This window comes from Zalophus californianus, chromosome 15 (assembly GCF_009762305.2).
Source record: "Zalophus californianus isolate mZalCal1 chromosome 15, mZalCal1.pri.v2, whole genome shotgun sequence".
NCBI lineage: Eukaryota > Metazoa > Chordata > Mammalia > Carnivora > Otariidae > Zalophus > Zalophus californianus.
In genome coordinates this window covers 72,531,974-72,555,161 of record NC_045609.1, presented here as the reverse complement: position 1 = coordinate 72,555,161, position 23,188 = coordinate 72,531,974, and the positions used below count along the sequence as shown (strand labels likewise).

At 42.1% G+C, this 23,188-nt stretch overlaps 1 protein-coding gene across 2 annotated transcripts in view; it reads left to right on the top strand.

The window, feature by feature from the left end:
• Positions 1 to 23,188, top strand: part of ABLIM1 (actin binding LIM protein 1) — a 294,439-nt gene that overhangs the window by 71,931 nt on the left and 199,320 nt on the right. The window contains exon 1 of one of the 2 annotated variants that reach the window (XM_027596956.2): positions 6,559 to 7,259. The exons of the other annotated variant lie outside the window; for it this stretch is intronic. Within the exon in view, the coding sequence (XP_027452757.1) occupies positions 7,202 to 7,259 (58 nt within the window). The 5' untranslated portion in view covers positions 6,559 to 7,201. Of the gene's footprint in view, positions 1 to 6,558; positions 7,260 to 23,188 lie in introns of those variants that run through there. 2 annotated transcript variants of the gene reach the window in all.

The window sequence follows — 23,188 nt, the reverse complement described above, 5'->3', positions numbered from 1 at the left end:
CTGCGTGGAGCACTGGGTGTTATGCACAAACAATGAATCATGGAACACTACATCAAGAACTAATGATGTAATGTATGGTGATTAACATAACAATAAAAAATTTAAAAAAAGGAACCCTGGGTAAATCAGGGACCCCAGGGATAGCTGGACTAGTTCACTCTAATTGATCAGTTTTTGTTACTTCCACTTTGGTCTCATCATGTTTTACAAAATGCAGCGCTCACCCTCCTGGAACCGGTGACTGTGGTGTATCCGGAATGCAGTCCCAGATGAACTGCAGAGGCTTGGAATCATGGAGGGCACCTGGGGCTAGACCCCACATTGAAAGCTCAGCTGTGCTTTGCTAAGCAACCAAACATTGAGAATGAAGGTCACCGCAAGCAGGACACATCCTGCTTCCATCCTAATTTGAGTATAAATTCAACTTTTATCAACCAAATATTATTTTCTGTTGATTGACATAAAACTTCAGAAAGTTTCATTTTTCACCTTCCATTGGCAGGACTCTCGCTACTGGTCTGCCCCTGTCTAGTGCTCTAAAAATGCTAAAATAAGGATAAAGAAAGAATAAGGACAAGAATCAGACCACCACCACAAGGGCACGCCTGCGCTGTAGGGCTGCGGGCAGTTCTGGTAAGAGCCGCAGTGCGTAGTCCTGAGCGCGCTCAAGGACAAGGACAGGGGACCTGTTTGTTGGGGACTGTGTACTTGGCAGTTTGGGGAAAGTGTGTGCACTGGAGTGTGCTGCTCAGAGCCCGTGGCTGATGTAACCCTGCCTTGGCTGCTCACTCATCCTGGGACCTGGGACTAGTCAGTAACTCGCTGGCCTTCCTTTTTCTCCTTTGTAAAATGAAAAGATCAGACAAGATGGGATTTTTTGGAAGAGTATGTTTCATTTTTAGCTATGGAACCCTTTCTTCAAATAAAGGTTCATCTGGAAGCTTAGAAAAGGAAGCAGATGAGCCACAGTTTCTTTGGTGGAAGTTGGGGTGGAAACCAGAATCAACCCTTCACCCCCCAGTCCCTGAAAAGCCTGATTACTCTGTATATGAGCTTCAAAACACCCAGACTAGATGATCTAAAGCCCCCACCCTCCACCCCCACCAGCTTCCACACCCTCCATGTCTTTGTGCTCAAAGGAATGGAACACAGAGTATCTGGAGGCTTCTGTTTGCAGGAGATACTTGACTGCTAGAGGCGATTTTGTCCTTGACCCCAGTGCTTGGTTTTTAGGAAGCCTAAAAATGTTTAGCAAGACATCCTCAGGTTGACTTATTTTGAAAGCCTTAATGCATGTTCTTGTTTTTGTTGTATCATTAAAATCCCTTAAACTCGACTTATCCTCTTGATTTTGGAACAGGGTAAAAAGATTTTTGTTTTGATTTTTTTATTAAATTTATAAAGTTGTGATATATGTAGTTACAAACTAGTCCAACTCCCTTTGGATCGTCAAATGAAAGTGGAAAGCAGGCAGAGACCAACCATTAAGATTTTCAAAAGTCAATAGGAAAGTCTTTGGAATAATTGGTTTGCATATGACCATAAGTAAATGGTTGCTTACATCAGAGACTAAGTGTGAATGTTTTACTGTCAGTAAACTGTTAATTAGGCAGGGTCATACAGAATGTTAAACTTAAAGTCCCCCAAAGTGAGCTGGGAAGTTGAATCAGAGTCGATGGTTTAAGGGACCATTCTCATCCTCATTGAAATGTGCCATATTTTCTCTTCCCACTAAATCTGAATGCCGCTTCCAAAGAGGTGGTGGACCAGCTTGGTAGAGGTACACGTGGCAAAAGGTATGGGCGAGGTGGAATGATGTAGTAACATTGCTGGGGCAGGTATGGGTCTTCTAGGTGTTTATTCTGTTTTCCTATTCTCCTAACAACAAAAAATTCCATCCAAACTGCAGCCCTCTGTTTCTAACACAGTAATAAATATCCTCCATTCTCTAGGGGTGAAGCTATGTGTGTAGTACTTCGCAGTTGCCGCTGTCATCTATCCCTTGTGAGCCAAATGGTAATTAATGTAGAAATCATAAAAATCCAGACTCTGGTAAATCATTATGATTTAACCTAACATTTGATCCTCGTACAATGAAAGTGAGGTAGAATTCTGCAGTCATTTCCTTGTAGACTTTATCCTCACCGCTTCTTCAAAAGCAGGGGAAGATTGGAATCCCCCCCCCCCCCCCCCCCGCCCCGTTCCTACAGCTTATTTGTGTCAAATGAGTCCTTGAAGAGAAACGCCTGTTGTTTTTGCAGGGAATACAGAATGCCTTTTAATCCCCCGTAGCCCAGCAAAGGCAGTGGGAGCGAGAGTCAAGGCAGACAAAGTGGATAAGGGAGTGAGGAGGTAACAAGTCCACTGCTTTCAACTCCTTGCTATGGGGGTGGGGGGAGGCAAAAGGCTTCTGATGGCAACCACTAAGTACATTCTGTTTCAACTTCTTCCCTCTTTGTTTGAAAAGGTTTGCATGAATAATGTCTTAGATATTGGTTAATTGGTAATTGTGGATTCTTTCAGCCGGACAATAAGGGAGAAGGCTTGAAGATGTTCACACTGAGTCATTGTATCACACCTCACTGTAACATGGTGAATACGACACAGAACTGAGTTTGAGTCCCCGCTCCTCTTCCTGCAAGCTGTGACCTTGAGAAAAGTTACTTTCTCTCTAGCCTTCATTAACTCATCTGTTAAAGAGGGATTAATAACACCCTTCTTCTAAGTACTTCTAAGATTGCTGTGGGGAATCCAGTTTCTGTGTGCTGGAGATTTCATCTCAAATCCTTTTTGACAAACATTGGCCGAAAAAAAAAAAAGAGAAAATAAAAAGAAACAAAAGAGAAAGAAAGGAGGGAAGGGGAGAGAAAGAGAAGAGGAGAGGAGAAAAAGCTGACAGAAAATACGGGTGAGTTTTGTTATCTCTCACCTCTTCTGATGTAGACAGAGCAGCTTAATTAGTGGCCCATTTTATAGATTTAGAAGACAGCTTGGCAATTTGCCTAGGATCACTGGTGAGCTAGAGCCAGGTCAAGAACTTGGGTCTTCTGCCTCTCCCTGGTCTAGTAAGTGTTGGTTGGCAACTCCCACCCGAACGTGGAACACTGCCCTGTACAATGGGCATGAGGCGGGGGGGTGGGGGGGCAGTCTGCCATGATGGTTCTCCCCTCATCACCGCCTTAGTGCAGACCAGCGCTAGCCAAGGGCTGGGTCTCTTTGTGAATGAGATTAATTCAGAAGAATCTCATGAAAACAGAAAATGACTCAGAAAAAATAATTCTTTTAACATCAATAATAAGTGCTCCTCTCCACCCCCCCCCCATGCACACACAGTTTACAGTATTTTACACTTTTTGCAAAAAAGCATTAGCAGTTTTGGGGTATGCTATCTCTTATACTGCTAAACTCATGTTTTGCATCAACTCATCATAATTTCAGGTGTGGAGATGGCTTTGGCATTTTCTCTGATATAATGATTCTCCCTGAGCTATTTTAATGTCTTGGGTAAGTTTTAGCTTCCCGGGCATGGCCTCTGGTTCTGAGTGCTTGGGCCCAAGCCTCAGCTTTATCTCTCACATGGGAAGTGGCCTTGTGCAATTTCTTTAACTTCTCTCGACTTCAGTTACCTCATCTTTAAGAAGGAGATCATAATGGTGCGTGCCTCAGAGGGTTGTAAGAAATCAGCGAGGGGATCTTTGTTTAATGCCCGCAGAGAGTGAGCCCTCAGTATAGGTGAGCTATGAATAGTGATGAGCCTGTTCTGTTTGCAGTTTACGAAGCTGATAGACGTGGCCATATCTAACAGGCATTGATACTATCTTAGTAAAGTCGATAAAATTTCATTTCCAGTCATAAAAACAATTACCTAGGATCCACCTGGAAATCATAAGCAGAAACTAGGTCGGCTAGCACAGAGATACTTGTGTGCTATAAAGACCCTTCTAGATTCAGGCACCATCAAGAGCACTTTGTGTTTAAGAGCGTGGTGAACTCCAAATTCTTCCAGTTCTTAAAGTTGATCCTTCCAATGGAGTCACAGCTGAGCTTGGATTGGTGCCAACCATCTGGGTTTGTAACGAAGTATCAACAGAACAGAAGTTCAAAGGGAATGACAAATCAGTTCTTTGCTTTTTACCTTTCTAGTTAAGGTCTGGAAGGGTCTTCTTCCTTATTGAATATGACCTTTTAAGAAATGTAGTGTTCATCTTTCCCAAGGGAATCATTTTTCTTACGGAATTCAATTTGCTTTAGGTTTTTTTCTCTTCTGCTGACTTTGAAAGGCGAGGCCAGGGCACCAGGGCATGTTTTGTTACTGACACCTGCTATTTCTCTCAGCTCTGTCATAAATCCCATTATGGTAGGCCTCATCTCCTAGGCCAGGTCTCAACCTAATCTGTTATAAGATGTGCTGTTTGCTTAAGAACATGTAGCATCTCTGGTACCCAGTGTGGCAGCATCACTGGGGACCATACCGTCCCTGCAGATAGAGCCAGGTGCCGTGGCCCATCGAAGCCCCCCAAACAGCAGAACCAAATGTTGCCAGGCAGAATTGACCCACTTCAGCATTGTGTGCGGCCCTGGGCAAGTCCCGAACTTCCTCTGGCTTTAAGATTTTTCATCTCTGACGCTACGAAGTGAATTATCTCAAAAATCCCATCTAGAGCTCTCTTTCCCTTGAGCAGGGGTTTGTGCTAAGTTACTATTTGTGCTGGGGTTAGGGTTCTCTGACCAAATAAATTTAGGAAATGCTTATCTTATTCTTCTCTTACAGAGTCACAAGACACACATGCATGTTAATGTCCCTGAGAAGCCCATGGTTAAGAAACCTGTCTAACAATGCTTAATCAAGTATTTATCAAATATAGGTGAATATGCAAATTAAAGCATTTTTATTCATTAATATTGCTGACTGACAACTGCTTTCCTGGGAAGAGTTCCGGAGGGTTCTGAGGGAGAGACTTGTGCTCCAGGGTTCCTAGATGATTGGGTTATGTAAGGCAAAGAACACATAGCAGTATCTCTGATTTTTTTTTTTTTTTTTTTTTTTTGAGAAAGAGAGCCGGCACGGGGGTTGGGGTTCAGAGGGACAGAGGGAGAGGGAGAGGGAGATTATTAAGCAGGCTCCAAACCCTGCACAGAGCCGACTTGGGGCTCCATCTCACGACCCTGAGATCATGACCCCTGAGCTGAAATCAAGAGTCGACGCTTAACCGACTGAGCCACCCGGGTGCTCCAGTATCTCTGATTTTAAAGGACCTTGCAGAAGTACCATTGCCGTGTAATTAGAAAATGTTTGTATGTTTTAAACAGTTTTTGAGCAATTGGTTTGTGGAGTCTAATAAATCACCAAAGTATTCATGCTTCAACTAACAGGAGGCAAATCGGGGGGGTCGTGGCTTGGAAGGAGCTACCTTACTGGCTGACTGCTCACAAAGTCAAAGTTTCAATATCGGCTTGCCCTCCACCCCTGGCAGTCCTGCCTTATGAAAGGCAAGGAACCTGTGCAAGTTGCTTTTCACTAGAGTCCTGGGTTAGCTGCAGGAAACAGTGGCAGCACCACACACGCTTTCTTCTTCCCCCTTTCATGTCAAATCCGCTAAGAATCATAATCTGAGATTCCAAGGGAGTAGGAAAAACTAGCTTCCATTACATTTGAAGTGAGGCTAATGAGAATTAAAAAACGCAGTTGTGAAAGGCTTCTATTCCATCTTTTGGTAAGACTCCCAAGACACTAACGGAAAAACATTAGGGTAAAGCATGAAATCACTGTCATGAGAATGTTAGGCATTAGGCGTAATCAGAAGATTTCAATCAATGTGACTGGCCTTTTGGCAGCAGCTGACATAAGACAGTTCTGCAGATGCCAAGCATTTTATCAATGAGTGGTCCAGTTGGGATCCTTTGTCTGGCGTCTGGTGCTTCGGCCAAGTCAGGAGGACGTTATCAGAGGCACAAAGTTCCAGGCAGTGGCCTGGGCTAGGAGGAGGGCGGATGGGGTAATCCAGGAGTATGGCTGTCCCCAGAGCCATTTCAAAACAAAACAAAAAAAGCCACCTAGACGAGGAAGAGAGTAAGCCAGGGAGGTGCAATTAAAGTTGATATTGAAACAGTGTGATCATGTAGTCTTTCCTTCCAGTGGGTAGGTTATGGGCTTTATATTAAATTAATATCTCAGAATGGGTGCTGGTGCTTGTGTCTTAATTACAGGAATTAAATTATTTACCCTCACACTTAAAACAATTTATGCCGGAGGACCGGTTGGCCAGTAAATGTATCTGAGGCTGGGGATATTTGTCCTAAGTGTCTTTTCCCATTTAAACTGTATCTTCGTCCTGTTTCCAATTTGCAAAAGCCCTGGTGTTCAAAAATAACTGGGAGAAACACCGGACTGTGGGTGGCGGGTAATCCAACCCAGCATCAGGGCATTCCTGACCAAAGGGAAAAAAAAATGCCTGTTTCCTGAGCCTTTCCGGATGAGGTCATTGTTTTGAGATAGCCTGTACCTAATATAAACGGGCTCAAAGTCCACGGCTTGCCTCAGACCAGTGTTTTGTCAGGGAACCACATCCAAAGCCATGAGGACTAGTCGCGCTGGGAGTAAAAGGAACCTGCTCAGAGTTATAGTATTTTTGTTAAATCCTTGTTTTCAAAAAAGCAATAAGTGCCCATCTGGTGAGACAATAATTCATTAAGTGAAAAAAGGAAGCAGAAGGCTTGGGAACATCAGTCTCTTCTTTTTTGCCTCATGTGTTTGAGTTACTGTGAAATGACAGTGACCAAACTCTGGATTCTGGATTGTGCAGAGTGGAGGAAAATCTGAGGAACATTCTGGGCGTGTTTTAATGGCGGCTTCCCAGAAAGGACGATATTCTGCAGGTGTGATGTCAATGAACTGGTGTGTTCTTAAGAGTGGTCTTCAGAATTGGTAGGAGACAGAGTGGGGAGGAGAAGGGGGTGAAGACTGTACACGAGGAAGGAGGTAGAATCATGCAGGAAACTTCTCGTTCTTCCTGAGTTGGCTGGGGCACACCCTTTGGGTGGCACACCCCTCTCTGGAGTCCAGCTCAGCCCACGAACTACTGGGAGGAAAGCCAGGGCCTAAGACTTCCCTTTGAGGAGTGGATGCAGTCGTTCCGTGTGTGCCCAGCCACCTCGTGAAGAAAAGCTGAAATCTTAGCTCTAAGATTTGTGTGTTTGGTTAATGACCTGGGAACAGACTGAGTTCATGGAGCTTCATCACATGGTTGAAGACAACCAAGGTTTGTTTGTTCATTCTGTAAACTGTGCTGCCTGGGGTAGACCATGTCTTTAAAGATGGGGAGAGGGCAGGGGCATTTGCGGTAGTTGAAATAGTTATATGCTTATTATAATACGTTAATACCCTATGCACATAACATATTTTTTGTATAAAATATGTATCTTCGGTAGCAACATATTTAAAAATATTATTAATGGGGTTTAAAAATCAACAGGACTGTTTTGTAGGGAATCCAGCTAAATTAAATTAAATTAGGAGCGCCTGGGTGGCTCAGTTGGTCACGGGTCTGCCTTCGGCTCAGGTCATGATCCCAGTATCCTGGGATCGAGCCCCGCATCGGGCTCCCTGCTCAGCGGGGAGTCTGCTTCTCCCTCTCCCTCTGCCCCTCCCCCCATGCTCTTTCTCTCTCTCTCCCTCTCTCTCAAATAAATAAAATCTTTTTTAAAAAATAAGTTAATTAAATTTAGATTGGTCTGTTGGAGCACTTTAAAAAGTGTCTTCAGTGACTGAGTGAACCCTGTGACCCCATTTCTGCTCCTGTGCTCTCTTTTTCTTTTATACCCCATTTCCGTGACAATACTTCTCTGTTAACATAGCTCTGAGATGAATTCTTTCCTCCTTGGGATGTAGTTTTTGTGCCCCTGCATGGGCTACGCAGGTGCTTTGAGTTTGGATGCGTCCCTCCTCCCTCGAATGCTTCACTGATAGTTGTGTTTTGTGGGAGTTTGCTCCCTAGATAGGCTGGCTTCAGGAGGGGGCCAGCCTGTCCTGCTCAGCATCCCAGGAACTGGCAGACAGCACCCCAACTTCAGAGGTGGCCCGGCACAGTCTTTTTTTTTTTTTTTTAAATCTTATTTATTTGAGAGATAGCACATGAGAGGGGGGAGGGTCAGAGGGAGAAGCAGACTCCCTGCTGAGCAGGGAGCCTGATGTGGGACTCGATCCCGGGACTCCAGGATCATGACCTGAGCTGAAGGCAGTCGCTTAACCAACTGAGCCACCCAGGCACCCTGGCCTGGCACAGTCTTGCGGGCTACTCCACTGAAACCAGCAGACTGTGTCAATCCATGCTGCTGCTTTTGATACTGGACCCTTTAAGATAAGAGATTGTAACTTACTTTGATTTCAGGAGAATAGGCTAGCACGTAATTCCACGTAAGGCAGGTGCGCTCTGTACCCTCCCTTCCAAGTGCTCTGCCCGTCGCCGTTTACCAGGACCTCCAGGGAGCTGGCGTTTGCCTTCCTCCCCAGGACAGGTAAGACCAGGGAGCCTAGCTCTGCTGTGCCTCACATGTACACACTTGTTGAGAGGGACAGAGGAACTGCAGGTTGGCACCCTCTGTGACTGATGAATAATTCATGGTGACTTCTTATGCCATAAAACTTTTTCCTGCAAATGAACATTATTTTGAAAGAATGCTCATTTAAAACTCCGCAAATGTTCCGTATGCTTTATTGACCTGCTTTAGACATTTACTGGGAAGACAAAAGTTGACAAACTTCAGAATAATAAAACGTAAAGTGGATAGGGGCCCCGTGTGGGCAGTCAGCCAACTCTGTCGAAACTTGTTCCCTCTTATTCTTTCTAAAGTGTAACATCACCTGATGTTATAAAAGGCCTCTAGATGCGCTAATAATCTCTGGGCTCTCCTCGAAGATAGAATCTGAATTTTAATGATAATACTGTGCATCTTAATTAATATTAATGTATTACTAGTATTTAGAGTTAGAAACTCTGATTCGATGGCTTTTCCTAAGTGAAAGGGATAAAATTAGAATATCTCAAGATGTCTGCATGTCTCTATTTGAATAAAGCCCTCTGTTTTCCCTGCACTGTAAAAAGTGGATTTTGGTTTTGATTTCCAGGAAAGATAGGGCAGGTTTTAGAAAGTCTTACATGACAGATTATAAGTAAACAGAGTAAGCCATATATCTGATTATATTCTTTTGAGGTCAAACTGGAAAAAATAATCTTTCAAAAGAATTTCGTTTCTTTTTTCCATTTTTCGACTGTTTCTTTCTACTCCATGGCATATCTTTAAGGGATTTGGAGTCTTTCCACTCACTTCCAGCTGGAATTTACAGAAAGTGTATCTCTAGAACACTCAACAGTTGACTTGAATCTCGGTCATAATTAAATTGGAAGGCTGGCAGATTATTCTGAGACTCAAAAACAGGCACACCTTATGTTTGGAGCATAAGGACTTTCACTACTCTGCATTGTTTTAAAAGTATTCTCCGTTGGGAAAATTGACGATTGTATTCCAATTACCTACTTTTTAAATAGAAGGATATTCTGAATGGATCTATAATGAACAAGTTTGACCACTCCTAAATTTTGTCTCTTATTCCTGTAGCTGGGTCCTTGATGCTTTAAAGCTTTAACAAAGCTTTCCCTGCTCACCCGTCCCTCTTTAATGAGTACGTCATTCTGTCCTTTCTCTCCTCGCACACCTTGAAAGCATTAGCTACTAAGATGACTTTTGATTTACTACCTTCTGCTCTAAACGATATGCTTAGAGCTGGTGTTTGCATACAATTAACAGTAATTTAGGCGTACGAGACACCCAGCCTTCTCCTTTATATTAAAATCTAACTGTTGGGGTGCCTGGCTGGCTCAGCTGGTGGAGCGTGCGATTCTTGATCTCAGGGTTGTGGGTTCAAGCCCTGCGTTGGGTGTGGAGATGACTTAGAAATAAAATCTTTAAAAAAAATCTGGTGGTTGACATGTACTTCTCCGTCGTAACATACACTTTAAAGTTGGGATGACCATCAGGATACCAATTCAGAATACTGGGACTGAGATTTTGCAAGACTTACCTCTAAATACCATTCCCTTCCAGAAAGGGGGGCGGGGGGAATGCAACGTGCTGACGAGCACTCCTTTTAGATTTCATCTGAGAGAATGGAATGCTGGACAGGTTTTTCTGCTTTAAGAGACTGTAGCAGCTGCCACTGTAAATGAGCTCTGCCAAGGTCAGTGACCAGTGGGTCAATTAGAGCATGACATTGCCAGGGACATGCCCAAGCAGTGGGAGCAGGCTGCGGGGGCACTGGCTACCCGGTTTTTTATAGAACAGTCAACAATAGAATGAGCTTTGAGAGCGCTCGTCCCCATCTCCCTCCTCGTTCCTGTCTCCTCCTGTCCCTCCGCGCGCCCGCCCCCCCCGCTGGTGTAGTCGATGCTTGCAGGCTCCCTCTCCTTCTGACTGCACCACGGTACCTTGACCACCCTCAAAGAGCACGTATCTTGAAGATCTTAATGGAATAGAAACTCCCTGAGCCTGGTATTACTCTTCTTTATAATACTTTTCATGGGACTCACACCTCACGCTGACACATGAATTGAAGTGGTAGACAGCTAGAAGGTGAACTGAAATGCACAGTGCCCTTAGGAAAAAGGTCACCACATTAGGGGACTGTTATTATTTTGTGGAAAGCCCATCTCTTGACTCTTTTTAAATGATTTAAATGGTCTGTTTTCCCGATTTTTCCTATGTAAGGTGTTGTTGGCGATGTGAACCCTCAAATGCAGGTTCAGAAGCATGAGTTTAATTAGCCATTTTACTTCTGAGACTCCTGGCCTCACCCAAGTCTTTATGATTATTATTTTTTAACTTTAAAGGAACTCTCTAATACTGTCTCTCTAATTGGTAGCTTCCTCAGGGAGGGTCTGCTGATGTGTCATAGAGCCCTCCTTGGACTTGGCATTAAAGCAGCTCATTAATGTTCTGTTATCGTTAATTTACTAAGCATCGTTCAGCAGGTGGCAGGCACTGTGCTAGGTACCGTACAGAATAAATCTCTGTCATTTGGAAACCATAATCTTGGAAGGATCACTGGCATTATGTGCCAAAGACGAGCTGAGCAAGTCACCTACATGACAAGTTAATAAGCTCCTGAGCAGGGTGAAGAATGCAAGTATAGGACTATAAAGTGTTAGGGGAGATAGTCACTTCGGGAGACAAGGATGCTGGCTAGAGAAGGCCCAGGGCTCCTTGGGATAGAGATGAGCCCAGTGGTTTCAAGGGGCACAATCTGACCACCGATCATATCTCACCATGGCTCCAGAGTGGAGGAAGGTTGCCTTTTGTTCTTCGGAACCATCACAAGGGATTGGGGATTTATTTTCCCCTTGCTAAAATGGTATTCTCCGGTGAATTTCAAAGTTATTTTTTCTGATGTAAACCTATCATTTCAGACTTGCAGAAGGAAAGCAGGTCCCCTCTGGACACGGTGTCAAGCTCTTAAGCTCTAGAGGAAGAGAGATTTGGCTCCCATCATGGTTTTGATATCTACTAGCTGTGTAAACTTGGGCAAGTGTCTTAAGTTCTCCAAGCCCGTTTCCACATCTGTAAAATGGAGCTAGTAGTACTACCTGCTTTATAAGATCATGAGTATTAAATGAGTAGCTTTATGTTTATAAAACCCACGACACAATACCTTACTTGTAATAATGAATGACTTACGTAATTACCGGTTATAGCTCCACCTGAGAAGTGTAGATGCTTCCAAATTATTTATTTTGTTGAACAGCGCCTTGGAATCCAAGACCTTGATTCTAGTTTGCTTATTTTTTTTTAATTTTTATGTGTATATTTTATTTTTTTTTAATTATACTAATCACATAAGAATAAGCTTTTGCTGTAAAATTTCAAACAGTATATTAATGGCAAAAACTTCCTTTGACCACCATCCAAACCTATGGGGTACTACTATTATCAGTTTTATTTATTCATTTTATTTTCATTAAAGTAATTCATGTTCCTAGTTTTATGAATGAAATAGTGTCTTCTCCCATGAGCAGGAGACAAAGGAATGAAAGCCAAGGATTCTAGAGTTTTTCTGGCTTGCCTCCCTAAGATGACCTGTCCCTTCCTGTTGCTCAGTGTGGCTCTTTATTTATCTATTTCATAGTTTCTTCTGACACATGACACATTACGGTTTTTGAAAGTTTGGGGTGCCACTTCTAACCTTTATGTTTTAGATATCTATTGTCGAGAGCAAAGAAGAGTTAATTAAATCCTGACCTTCCTTTGTAGTAAATCAATAGATAATGTCTACCATGAAAAAAAAAAATCAAGAGATGGGCATTGAAGCATCTTATTTAGGGAGATGGAATTAAGTACCAGAATAAACAGCTAAAAAAAGTTGAAAGACGTTGCCTCCTCTGTCTTATTCCATTTCCACCTACAGGGAAAGGGACCTTCCCGCTTGGCACAGCACCTCATGTCATTTTCAGCAGGCATCCGTGAGGATTAGTCTCCGGGCAGAGAGAAGATGAGGAGGGGGAATGGAGGTGTAACTCCTTCTTGTAAAGACTGTCAGGCCTGTTCAGTCTTATCCTTCATCCCTGCCTTCAGTGGTACCTGGTGCCCCCAATACCAGACCCTTCCTGGTTTGCCCCAGTAGACACCTCTCCCTCCAGCTTAACTTACAGCCTCCTCACTCTTTGCAGATATCACCCATTCACTTTCTAGCTTCCAAAACTGCATCCACACCTCTTGTCTGCAGGTATTCCTCTCTTGTTCTTTTGGGGTTTTGTGAAGATGCAGAGATAAACACATGATCAAAGCACTATGTTTAACAAGAAGCTTGAAGTTTTGGCACTCAATTACTGCCTTATACTCTAATCATCCCCCATTTTATTTCCTTTCCTTCAGCAGAATTATAAATTCTTTGATATTAGAAACTATGATTTTTATATCTTTCAGAAATCTCTGTCATGAGCACATGGTAGGTGCTCACTAAATTGGATTGATTAGCTATTTATCTTTTGTTCTTTGGCTGGCAAGGGACATTTATGTATACTACCTTTAGCAGTACAGTCGTGTTAAAACCATGTCACTAAAAAAATTCCAACTTTTTCATTTTTGCCTTTAAGATTCCAAGGAAATAGAATTAACAGTCAGTATTTTCAGGCAGAGTAAACTTATATCAATTACCTATTGCTGCCTTATACCCATCCCAATTCAGAAACTTAAAACAATGATCATTTATTATGTTTCATGAGTCTGCATACTGAGGGTCAGTTGCTTTCTGTGCCATTAGTGGGCAGTTTGGCAGACTTACTCACGTGTTTGGAGGTAGCTCTGCTCCGTGCATCTCTCCTCCTCCTCTTGGGACTAGCAGGTTGTCCCAGGCCTGTCCCCATCACAGGAAAAGAGAAGGACAAGAGAGCAAGCACAAACATGCATGATCTCTTGAGGCCTAAGCTCAGAACTGACACACTGACACGTCCTCCTTACTCTTCAGGCCAGAGCAGGTCACGTGGTCAAGCCCAGTCTCAAGCAGACGTTGGAAAGTGACATGGCAAAGGACCTGGCTACAAGGAGGGACAAGTTAGGGTCACTGATGCAGTCTGTCCTATGTCGTAGCAGTAGCATTGGTAAGAACGAACCCTTCCTGACACCAAAATAAAGGTCTATGCCCCGTTAACCTGACAGAACTTTTATTTTTTATTTTTGAGAAAGATAATTTTAACCCACAGGGACCTTACTAACCATACTTGAGGAAATGATCTACAGATGAAGCCAATGAATAACATATATATAGAGCAAAAAAGCTAAGAAAGAGAAGTTTGAATACTTTGTGTGACTAGCCTAAAGCAAACTCTTTGTAAACGACAAGATAGTTAACTATTTTAGCCTTTGTCAGCCAAATGGTCTTTCTTGCAACTCACCGTGATTGTAACACAGGAACAGCTGTGGATAATACATAAATGGAAATGACTGGGTTCCAGTAAGACTTTGCAAAGACAGACGGGAGGCATTAGTGTATGGACTACTGTAGAGCTAGAATATTGAAAGAAATAAGGGGTCAGCTAAGGAAGGCTTTTTGAAAAAGGAACAACTATCTTGAAGGCACTAAAGATTAATTTAGCTTAACAAGATACGTTCTAGAGAAGTCAGTAAAACCTGTATGGTCATTCAATAGATGAATTTCCCCACAGGTTAATGTGGTTCAGGCAGAGTGAAAACTCCACACTCGTCAATGGTATTACTCGCTACAAATCATTTCTGCCTCTAAAAGCCTGTTTGAAAACACGCTTGCTAAGAATGTTAATGTTTTTGTTTAGCTGGAGAATTGCGGGGGGGAGGGTAAGGTTTAGAAATAAAGTACAAGAAATACCTAATTAAAATGATTTGATTTTATGCCACTTTAAAAATTGTATTTGATGTGACCTAGATTTGTATAAGGGAACTAAGGGGATTAATAGGGATGATTTATTTTTAACTGTTAAGAATATGCAGGATTCAAGTGGGCATTCTTCCACCTCAGTTGTGTTTCACTTAGAATTACTTAGCAATCTTCATGGTTTTTTTCCTCTATATTTGAAGATAGAAAAAAAAAAGCTCAAAATACTGTTGGGAAATAAAGGGTCTTCCTCAGAATCTTCAGTACCTGTTTATTCATTTACATTCAGCCTGTCAGTAGCCTGTATTCGGGTAGATTTCTGCTCATTAAACCCAGATACAGAAGTCTGGAGTGTAGCTTTTTGGAAGGTGGGAAGAAAGAATGCCCTTTGGATAAGAGTCTCAATTCTATTAAATGTTTCCTAAAGCTTCATATCTTTCTTGAGTGTTTGTTTCTTGGTTTTTCTGTCCTTGTGGAAGACGTCAAAATATACATGGAAGGTGGGGACTGGAAGGTATTGTTAGATTTCGCTCATTTCGCAGTTATTTTTTGAGCTCCTGCTTCATGCCAGGTACTGTCCTAGAACCTGGAGTTACCACAGTTGAAAGAGCTGATCCCTCCCTTCATGGCACACACAGACTGGCTATGGACACGTAGACCACAGCATGTCAGTGTGCCCCCAGGAACCCCAGGGAGGAGGGAACCAACTTCCTTCAGAAGTTAAGAGGGATTTTTTTCCCCAAGGTAAAGGAACTCCATCCTGATTTTATATACCTTTGATTAAAATGAAACCACACCTTAAAAGGATCTAGAATTCTCTTCATAGTCATTATACCCGAGGTTGGCAATAAAATTAAAAGAAATCCTTGGAAGGTTTTGAGAACACAATCATTAAAATTCCGAGTTTCTTGGAAAAACACCATTTTCCCAGGTAACATAATCATTCATGTAAGTTCACTCTCACTGTTTCTGATTATTATCTTACATCCTTATGTCAGATACATTTGTATACATGTTTTCCTTCTTTCCTTGGAAAGTTCTCTTTCCTCTATGTCAGTTACTTTCCTAGTGTTTTGTGTTGAATTGTCCCCTGCAAAACATGTTGAGTCCTAACCCTCAGTGCCTGTGAATGTAACTCTATCTGGCTGTAGGGTCTTTGCAGATGATCAAGATAAGTTCAGGTCACTGGGGTGGGCCCTGATTCAGGATGACTGATGTCCTTATAAAAATGGGAAGTTTGGACACAGAGAGAGACACAGAGGTAAAATGATGTGAAGACTCAGGGAGGAGACAGCCATCTACAAGCCAAGGAACACCTGAGGCCACCAGGAGCCAGGGGCGAGGTGGGGTACAGATTGTCCCTCTCAGCTCTCGGAAGGAACAAACCCTGCTGACACCTTGAGCTCAGACTTCTAGCCTCCAGAACTGGAAGACAGTACATTTCTGTCATTTAAGCAAATCAATTTGTGCTACTCTATTAAGGCAGCCCCAGGAAACAAAAACATTTAGTGCGTAAAGTCATCGTGAGCATTAGAGAGCTGACGTTTATAAATAAATGTGCACCATAGTGACTGTCACACAGGATTGTTTTATGACAGTGTGGGCTTCAGCCTGGGTGGTACCAACGTGGGGCCATCTACCCAATGATGACAGCTCTCCAATGACCATGGATACCTAGGTACCCCCGAGACACAGGGAACATCTGGTTATCACCAAACAGATAAAAAGGACTTGCTATGGTCACTTTAGAACCACGGAGAGAGCTGGGTGTTCACATGGCAAGGGAGCCACAGAGAAGCTACAAGAAGGATCGGCGCCAGGATATGCCAAGAAATTTCCTAGGACCCAGCCTTCCCACTAACTTGCAGATGTTCTCTCTCTTTATGAAGAACTATTTATGTTTAGTCCCTTTATATTTAGTCCTCAGAGCATTCATATAAATTTGACTTGGAAGATTTGGTGGTGGTTTTCCTTCCTGTTTCATACCCATATTCACATTAAGACTAACAATAATTAAGATAGCTAAAAATATATATACATCCTACATGCTGCAATGTATATATATGTATACATTCTGCATCCTACAAAAGCTGTTAATCCATACTTTATAAAGACATATACTTCACAAAAGAGGATATCCAAAATGGCCAATAAGCATATGGAAAAAGTCTCACCATCATGAGTCCTCAAAATGCAAGTTAAAACCCCAATGAGACCATTATTCAGCTATCAGAATGGCTAAAATTAGAAGGACCGATAGCACTAAGTCTTGGCGAGGATATGGAATGACTGGGATTCTGCCGTGCTGGTGGGAGTCTGAAGTGAACCGATCACTTTGGAAAAGTGTTGGCCAGTACCTTCAAAAGCTAACACATGCCTACTCTACCGTAGGTGTATACTCAAGAGAAATGAGTGTGTATGTCCACTAGTGGACACATACAGTAATGTTCATAGCAGTTTTATTCATAATAGGCCCAACCTGGAAAAACCCAAATGTCCCAAAACAGGAAAATGGATAAATTAGTTGTGGTTGGGGTGTACTGTTTAAAGGGATATTACCCAGGGTGGGAAGAGCTACTGGATACACACAACATGGATGAATCGAACAGGCATGATGCTGAGCAGAAGGAGCCACAGAAGAAGAGTACACACTGTGTGAATTATCTCGAGGTTCAAAAGCAAGCAAAACATCTCCTATGATAAGTCAGGATAGCAGTTACCTGGAGGAAGGGGGTTGCAGTATTGACTAAATACAAAGGAACATACTGGGATGTTAAGAATGTTCTAGATCTTGATCTGGGAGGCAGGTACATGGTTGTACACATGTAAAACTTCACTGAGCTCTGGTCATGAGATTTGTGAACTTTACCATTAGAGGTATTTCAGTAAAAAATTTAACGTTAGAAAGTACATTTCTAATTTGAATGACCTGGGGAAAATTATGATAAAAGTTGTGAATTGCACATGTAATGTGATTTGAACTACATAAAAAGCTTCGTGGGAGAAAACTGAAAAACTATACTGACATATTAACAGTGGTTTATGGATGGTAGGGTCGTGTTACTTTATAGTTTTCAGTCTTTCTCAAATTTTCCCTGACGAAGTATATCAGGATTGGAAATATCAGAAAATCAAATGGAAGAAACTATAGCTAAGAAGATATGTGACATAACTTGACCCTCAATTATAAATCAAGTATGCAATTTTAGGGGTGAATTAGCAACTCAGAGACAGGTGAATTCACAGGGCTGTGGAGTCACAGAGGGCTTTGCAGGGCAGTAAACCCAAGGTGGAGGGACAGTGTGGAGGGAAGGATGGTTGAAATCAGGAATGGTGGGTGGTCAGTTAACCTAGTGTGATGTTTCTTTCAGCCTGGTCTGACTTTGTTTCTATCCACTCTATGGATTCTGTGGACCTTCAAGTTATCTAATTGCTTTTTCTATGACTCTAACATGATGATCTTTTAAACCATTTGTAATTTGTATTCTTAAAAAGCTCCTTTTCTATCCTTTTACATCCTTAGGCGTTACCATTTGCTCGATTCTCTATTTTGAGGCTGCCTTCCCCCCACCCTCTGCTCTGCTTCTCCATATGCCAATGTGAGTTTAAAAATTGTGCCAAGCAATTCTCTCCTTCTGAAAAAATAAATAAATAGGAGAACCACAGAAACACACACACACACACACACACACACACCTCCAAATGATCCATCTGTCCTGTTGAAGACATCCACCACCCACTTCATCCTGGTACAGGCTATTTTTGTTTGCTTTGTCTTGAGAGCTCCTATATTGGAAGCCTTTGTAGAGTACTTTGGTTTCCACCAGAAAATGAAAAGCAAGGCACTTTGTTTTTCTGTTTTATACCTATTGCAGGGCTGTGCACAAAGAGATGTTCAATAAATGCTGATTGAATTGCCTTTATACTGATCATGGTCTATGCTACATTCAGATTTTTCTGGGCACAGTTTTACTGATGGGTGCACATTTATAATGATGAAGTGGATTGTGGAAAGGGTAATATTCTTTAGAATCCAATATTTTTCTAAATCTGTTCTCTGCAAACCTGTATCCTCTTAGGTGAGTTTAATTACTAGATTTTCAAATTATCTGTGATGAATTGGAGGATGAATTGAAGCCTTCTGTGAGTGTTTTTTTTTTAACTGCTTCTCTCCTTTTCTTGGCAAGGTAAGTAATAGAATTACGCTGTGTTACTGGAAATTTTAATCAATAAAATGCATGTGTCTTTAATTAGAATGCTAGGAAGTACTGCTGAGTTGGATCATTTTGTTAATGCAATGAGCTGAGAGGTTCAAGCATTTATGCACAAAGGGTCAGTTAGAGTAAATTGAGTCTAGATGGGCATTTCTAATATTTTTCCCAGATAACCTACAAGAAGATTCATTTCAAGGTCCAGTGTTCATAAATATTTGTGAAGCATCTCCCCTGAAGCAAACACAGAAATGGAGAAGGCCACCTTTGCTTTCAAAGAAGTTCATGGTCCAGTGATTTTTTTTCTCTTTCATCTGTTCCTATGGCTCCAGCCTTCACTTTGGTGGACACTGCCAAAGGTACACCTCCAGCTTTGACTTTTCCACTGAGACTCAGAGGAACATCCCATTTGCCTGTTAGACACTACTTTGTAGATATTATGATGACATCTTAAACTCATTATTTTAGCTGAAATTAGTTCATTATCAACAAAAATCAATCTCTTTCCTGTGTCTCTTGTCTCAATGGCTGTACTTTTTTTCCCCCTGGTCACTCAGGCTCTATTCTTTGGAGTTCTAATCAAACCCCTCATATCACAGATCTATTTCCCTCTTAGTAAGTGTCCACATCTTTGTATTCTGGCTATTTGTCCATTGGAGTCAGCTTGTATAAACACTGTTCATCCTCAGTGTGGTTCGGTGTATGAAGCCATGCAAGAAAGGGATGGCCCCATTAGGTACTCTCTATTTGTGGGAAGATGTTAGAACCGGCTTGTGTTCCTTATCTACTAACAACTTTGTCTTACTCCACTTGCCCCATGGTTAGTCAAGCTTATCTATCTCTCTTCCTGTCTCAACCTGGGCTAGGTGCTCTCCTTGTCTTCCTTCTCCCACATGCTGAAGCATAATTGACTCCTTTCCCATTTCCACTTCCCTTTTTGATTCAGTCCTTCCAGAGACAGACAGCTCTTCTTCCCCCAAGAACTGCCCCTTCTAATTTGGCGCAGTCTGAAGTCTTCCTATCAATGCTGCCCACCCAGGCAGCCCCCCAAATCATGGCCTGCCCCAATCAGTGACATGGTATCAACAGCAGTAAGCTTTCAGACTCCAAAAGTAGGTATTGCATTTGCTATCAGTTCCAAAGTTCATGGAATGGGTGTTTACCGTGGGGTAATAACACCCAGATTATGATTTATAGCATATTAGAGAGAAACTATGATTTTTGCATCAGGGGACGTATTAGAGGTAAAATTTAACAGGGAAACATGGATGAATTTCAAAAACATGCTGAGCAGAAGAAGCTAGAGGCAAAGGGGTACAACCTGGTAATCTATGTTTATGAAGTTCTAGAATGTGTCAAAATGGTGATCAGAACAGTGGTTGTTCTCTGGTGTGGAGGTGGGCATAACTGAGAAGGAGCACAAAGAACTTTCTGTGGAGGTGGAAGTATTCTATATCTTGATAGAGATGTGGGTTACATGGGTGAATGAATGTCAAAACTCATTCACTTGTACACCTAAGATCTATGCTTTTCACAGTATGTAAATTAGACCTTAATTTTATAAAAGAAACAAAGTTTAGGGAAAAATTACACAGTAGTATGTGTAATAGGATCCTACTAGTGATTAAAGATAAAAGATTATATAATGTGGACATAAACAATATAATGGAGAAAGGACATGTTCTTCTATTTGTGGCGTGGAGGAAAATGTGAGAGATTTGCCCTGTAAGTGCTACTGGTATTACACACTTAATTGTTGGGGAATATGTGGATGCTTATGCAGTGGCTCAGAGCAGAGATGCCATAATTAAAACCCGATTTTACAAATGAGAAGGTATGAATCTTTTATGTGAAAGCTGCCAACGCTTCTCAGAATCTTGCACCCCACCACCTTCTGCCAGGTCCTGAAATAAACCATAACTGTTTGGTTTAAGCTCAGTGGGTGGAAGGGTTTATACCAAGGTTTGAAATAACTTATACACAGGTTCCAGACTGCTGATCCACAGGCACTGTCGGCCTGTAAGCATGTGTGTGTGTGTGTGTTGGCAGTGGGGGGGGGGGGGGGCGGATAGAGACAGTTGGGCTTTTCTTTTTTTTTCTTTTTTTTTTTTTTAGCTAGTTGCAAATGTTTGAAATTTGGGAGATTTCACATAAAAATCTGAACATCTGGCAATACTTGGCCTGCATTCCAAACTAGCAATAATTGTCTGGATCTGAGTAGTGGCTTCTTCTTTAGGGAGGGACTGTACTTTACACATATCCTAACACTCACAGGTATCTCAGGATCAACATACGGCCTGAATTGTTGTTTTAACTTCTATTTTTAGTCCTATGAGTCTGATTTCCAGTCTTTGAGTTAGTATATATAGAGCCCCTCCTAGAGACTAGGAACTGCTAAGGGATTTAGTAGATACATAGAGGAGATACTATTATTATATCCATTTACAGACAAGGTAATCAAGGTTGAAACCAGTGAAAAACTCACCTGAGGTTACCCAGTAGTAAGTAGTGGAACCAGGATCTGAATGAGGTTTTCTTACTCCAGAGCCCGGGCATGCATTTACCCACCACATTGTTGTTCTTTATGTAGTTTTAACTTTGGTTCATCCATTATTTAGTACTTACCTCTGGTTAGTTGAGTTCTTATTAGTTTCCTTATGATTCATTTTGATAGACTAATCCCCAGTCTCCAGACTCTCTTGATTTTGCATCCTAGCGTTAAAAAACTTTATGTTATTTGCTGATAAACAATACACTTGAACTGTATTAATGTGTATATTCTAAAGCTTGCGCGTACTTTAAAATGTTAAAGAATGAGCCCATATATATATGATCTAGAATTTTCTTTCCATATTGCAATACATTATCTTTTAGCTATTGACAAACAGTAGATGAAATGATGCCTGGATGATGATGATTCTTGAAAGCATCTTTCACATCAGAGACTCCCAATTTTGCATCCAGTATAATTGTTCCTTCCAGATCAAGGGTGCCGTGAAAGTTACCAGACCATCTCAGACTATGGAGAGACAAGGGTAGGTTCCCCTTTGTTAGAAAAATCGTTGTCCATCTGTAGCCACATTTAAAACACCGTGTCCTAAAACCTTTTATAGCCCTGAAATTCCAAATAGGCAGAGGCATCTTTTATTCATATTACGTTCTTAGATCTGCCTTTGGGGAATTTAGGTTCTCTTCACACATCGAGTTCTGACTGTGGGTTTCATTTCAAGGGGAGCAATGACCCTTGGGTCTCAGTTTCTCAGTCCGAGATGTGGGGGCTTTGTGTGGCACGTGTCACCCCCTCACCTCTCAGGATGGCTGCCATGATGAACACATTTATGGTTATAAAGTACTTGGACAAAAACAAGTGCTAAGAGAGGCAGTTAATACTGAACCAGGGTGAAAGGTGCCTGTGGCTGTTTGCCAAGTTTCCCCAGCGTTCTGACCCTCTGAAGAAAGAATGGCAGTCAGCAGACTGTTTGGAGGCATTTATTTTGTTCTTGCTCAAAGGTAATGCCATTTTATTTCTCTAAGTAGAGTTGTTTATAGGTGAAGGGATAGGCTCTTCCTTCCAAGACCTTCCCTGTCTCTTGACCTCCCTTCCCATCATCAGGTGTGTGATCTGAATGAAGCATTCTTCCAGAGCATCCTCTCTTTGGATTGTTCTTTTCTGCCTTCCCCTAATCTGCTTATTTTCTTGGTAAATTTTTTCTTTGAGGTTCAGCTCGAACTTCCTATTTTCCGTAATCCCACCAGCACGAGGCTGACTCAGTCTTTCCCTCCCATGCACTTTCATAATATCAGAGCACGGCATTGAGGGCATGCTGGGGGAACACGTCTGACACCCCTCCTTCCCCCTGCCCCCTCCCCCCACGGACTCCCTAAGGGAAATGCGTTTTTGTGTGCCACTGTTGGGAACAGAATAGAAATACATAATAATTGTCCATGTCAGAGGCGAAACGCAAGCCACTTGTCTTTTGGAAACACATTTTCTTTAAGACAGAAAATTAAGACGTGCCACTCACCATATCCAAAATCTCTAAGCCCAGCCCCCAACGTCTTACTGCTCTAACTCTACCCTGGGGTGGTATTTACCAAGTTGGGCTACAGTTGGGCAAATACATGCATGCATCGCCTGCTAATTTACGTGCCCTTTGAGGGCTCCTGTCTCATTCACTGTGAAGGCAGCTAACACCTGACCTGTCATATTGTAGGTGCTCAGGAAATATTGGTAGCATGAAGATAGATCCCTTAAACAAAGGATGGTGAAAAGCCTGACACTGATTTTAATCAGGTGTCCTGTTCTGGTCCTTATCTATCTTGCATATTTCTTGTGACCATGAACTACAAGGAGTTCCTCTTTGAAGTCCAAGTTTAAGTCCAGAGGTGAATGATGGCAAAAGACTTCAGTGAGCAGGAGGCCCTGCTTGCAGCACAGTCAGGAAATAGATTATTTGGGGATTGTTGATGTTTTCTAGTAAACTGACAGTGAGCATGAGGTTTGCCAGAGTGAGTCAGAGCTATTCCATGGTGAGATAAATGAATTATAAATACTTCAAACTGTGTCACTGGAAACACTTCC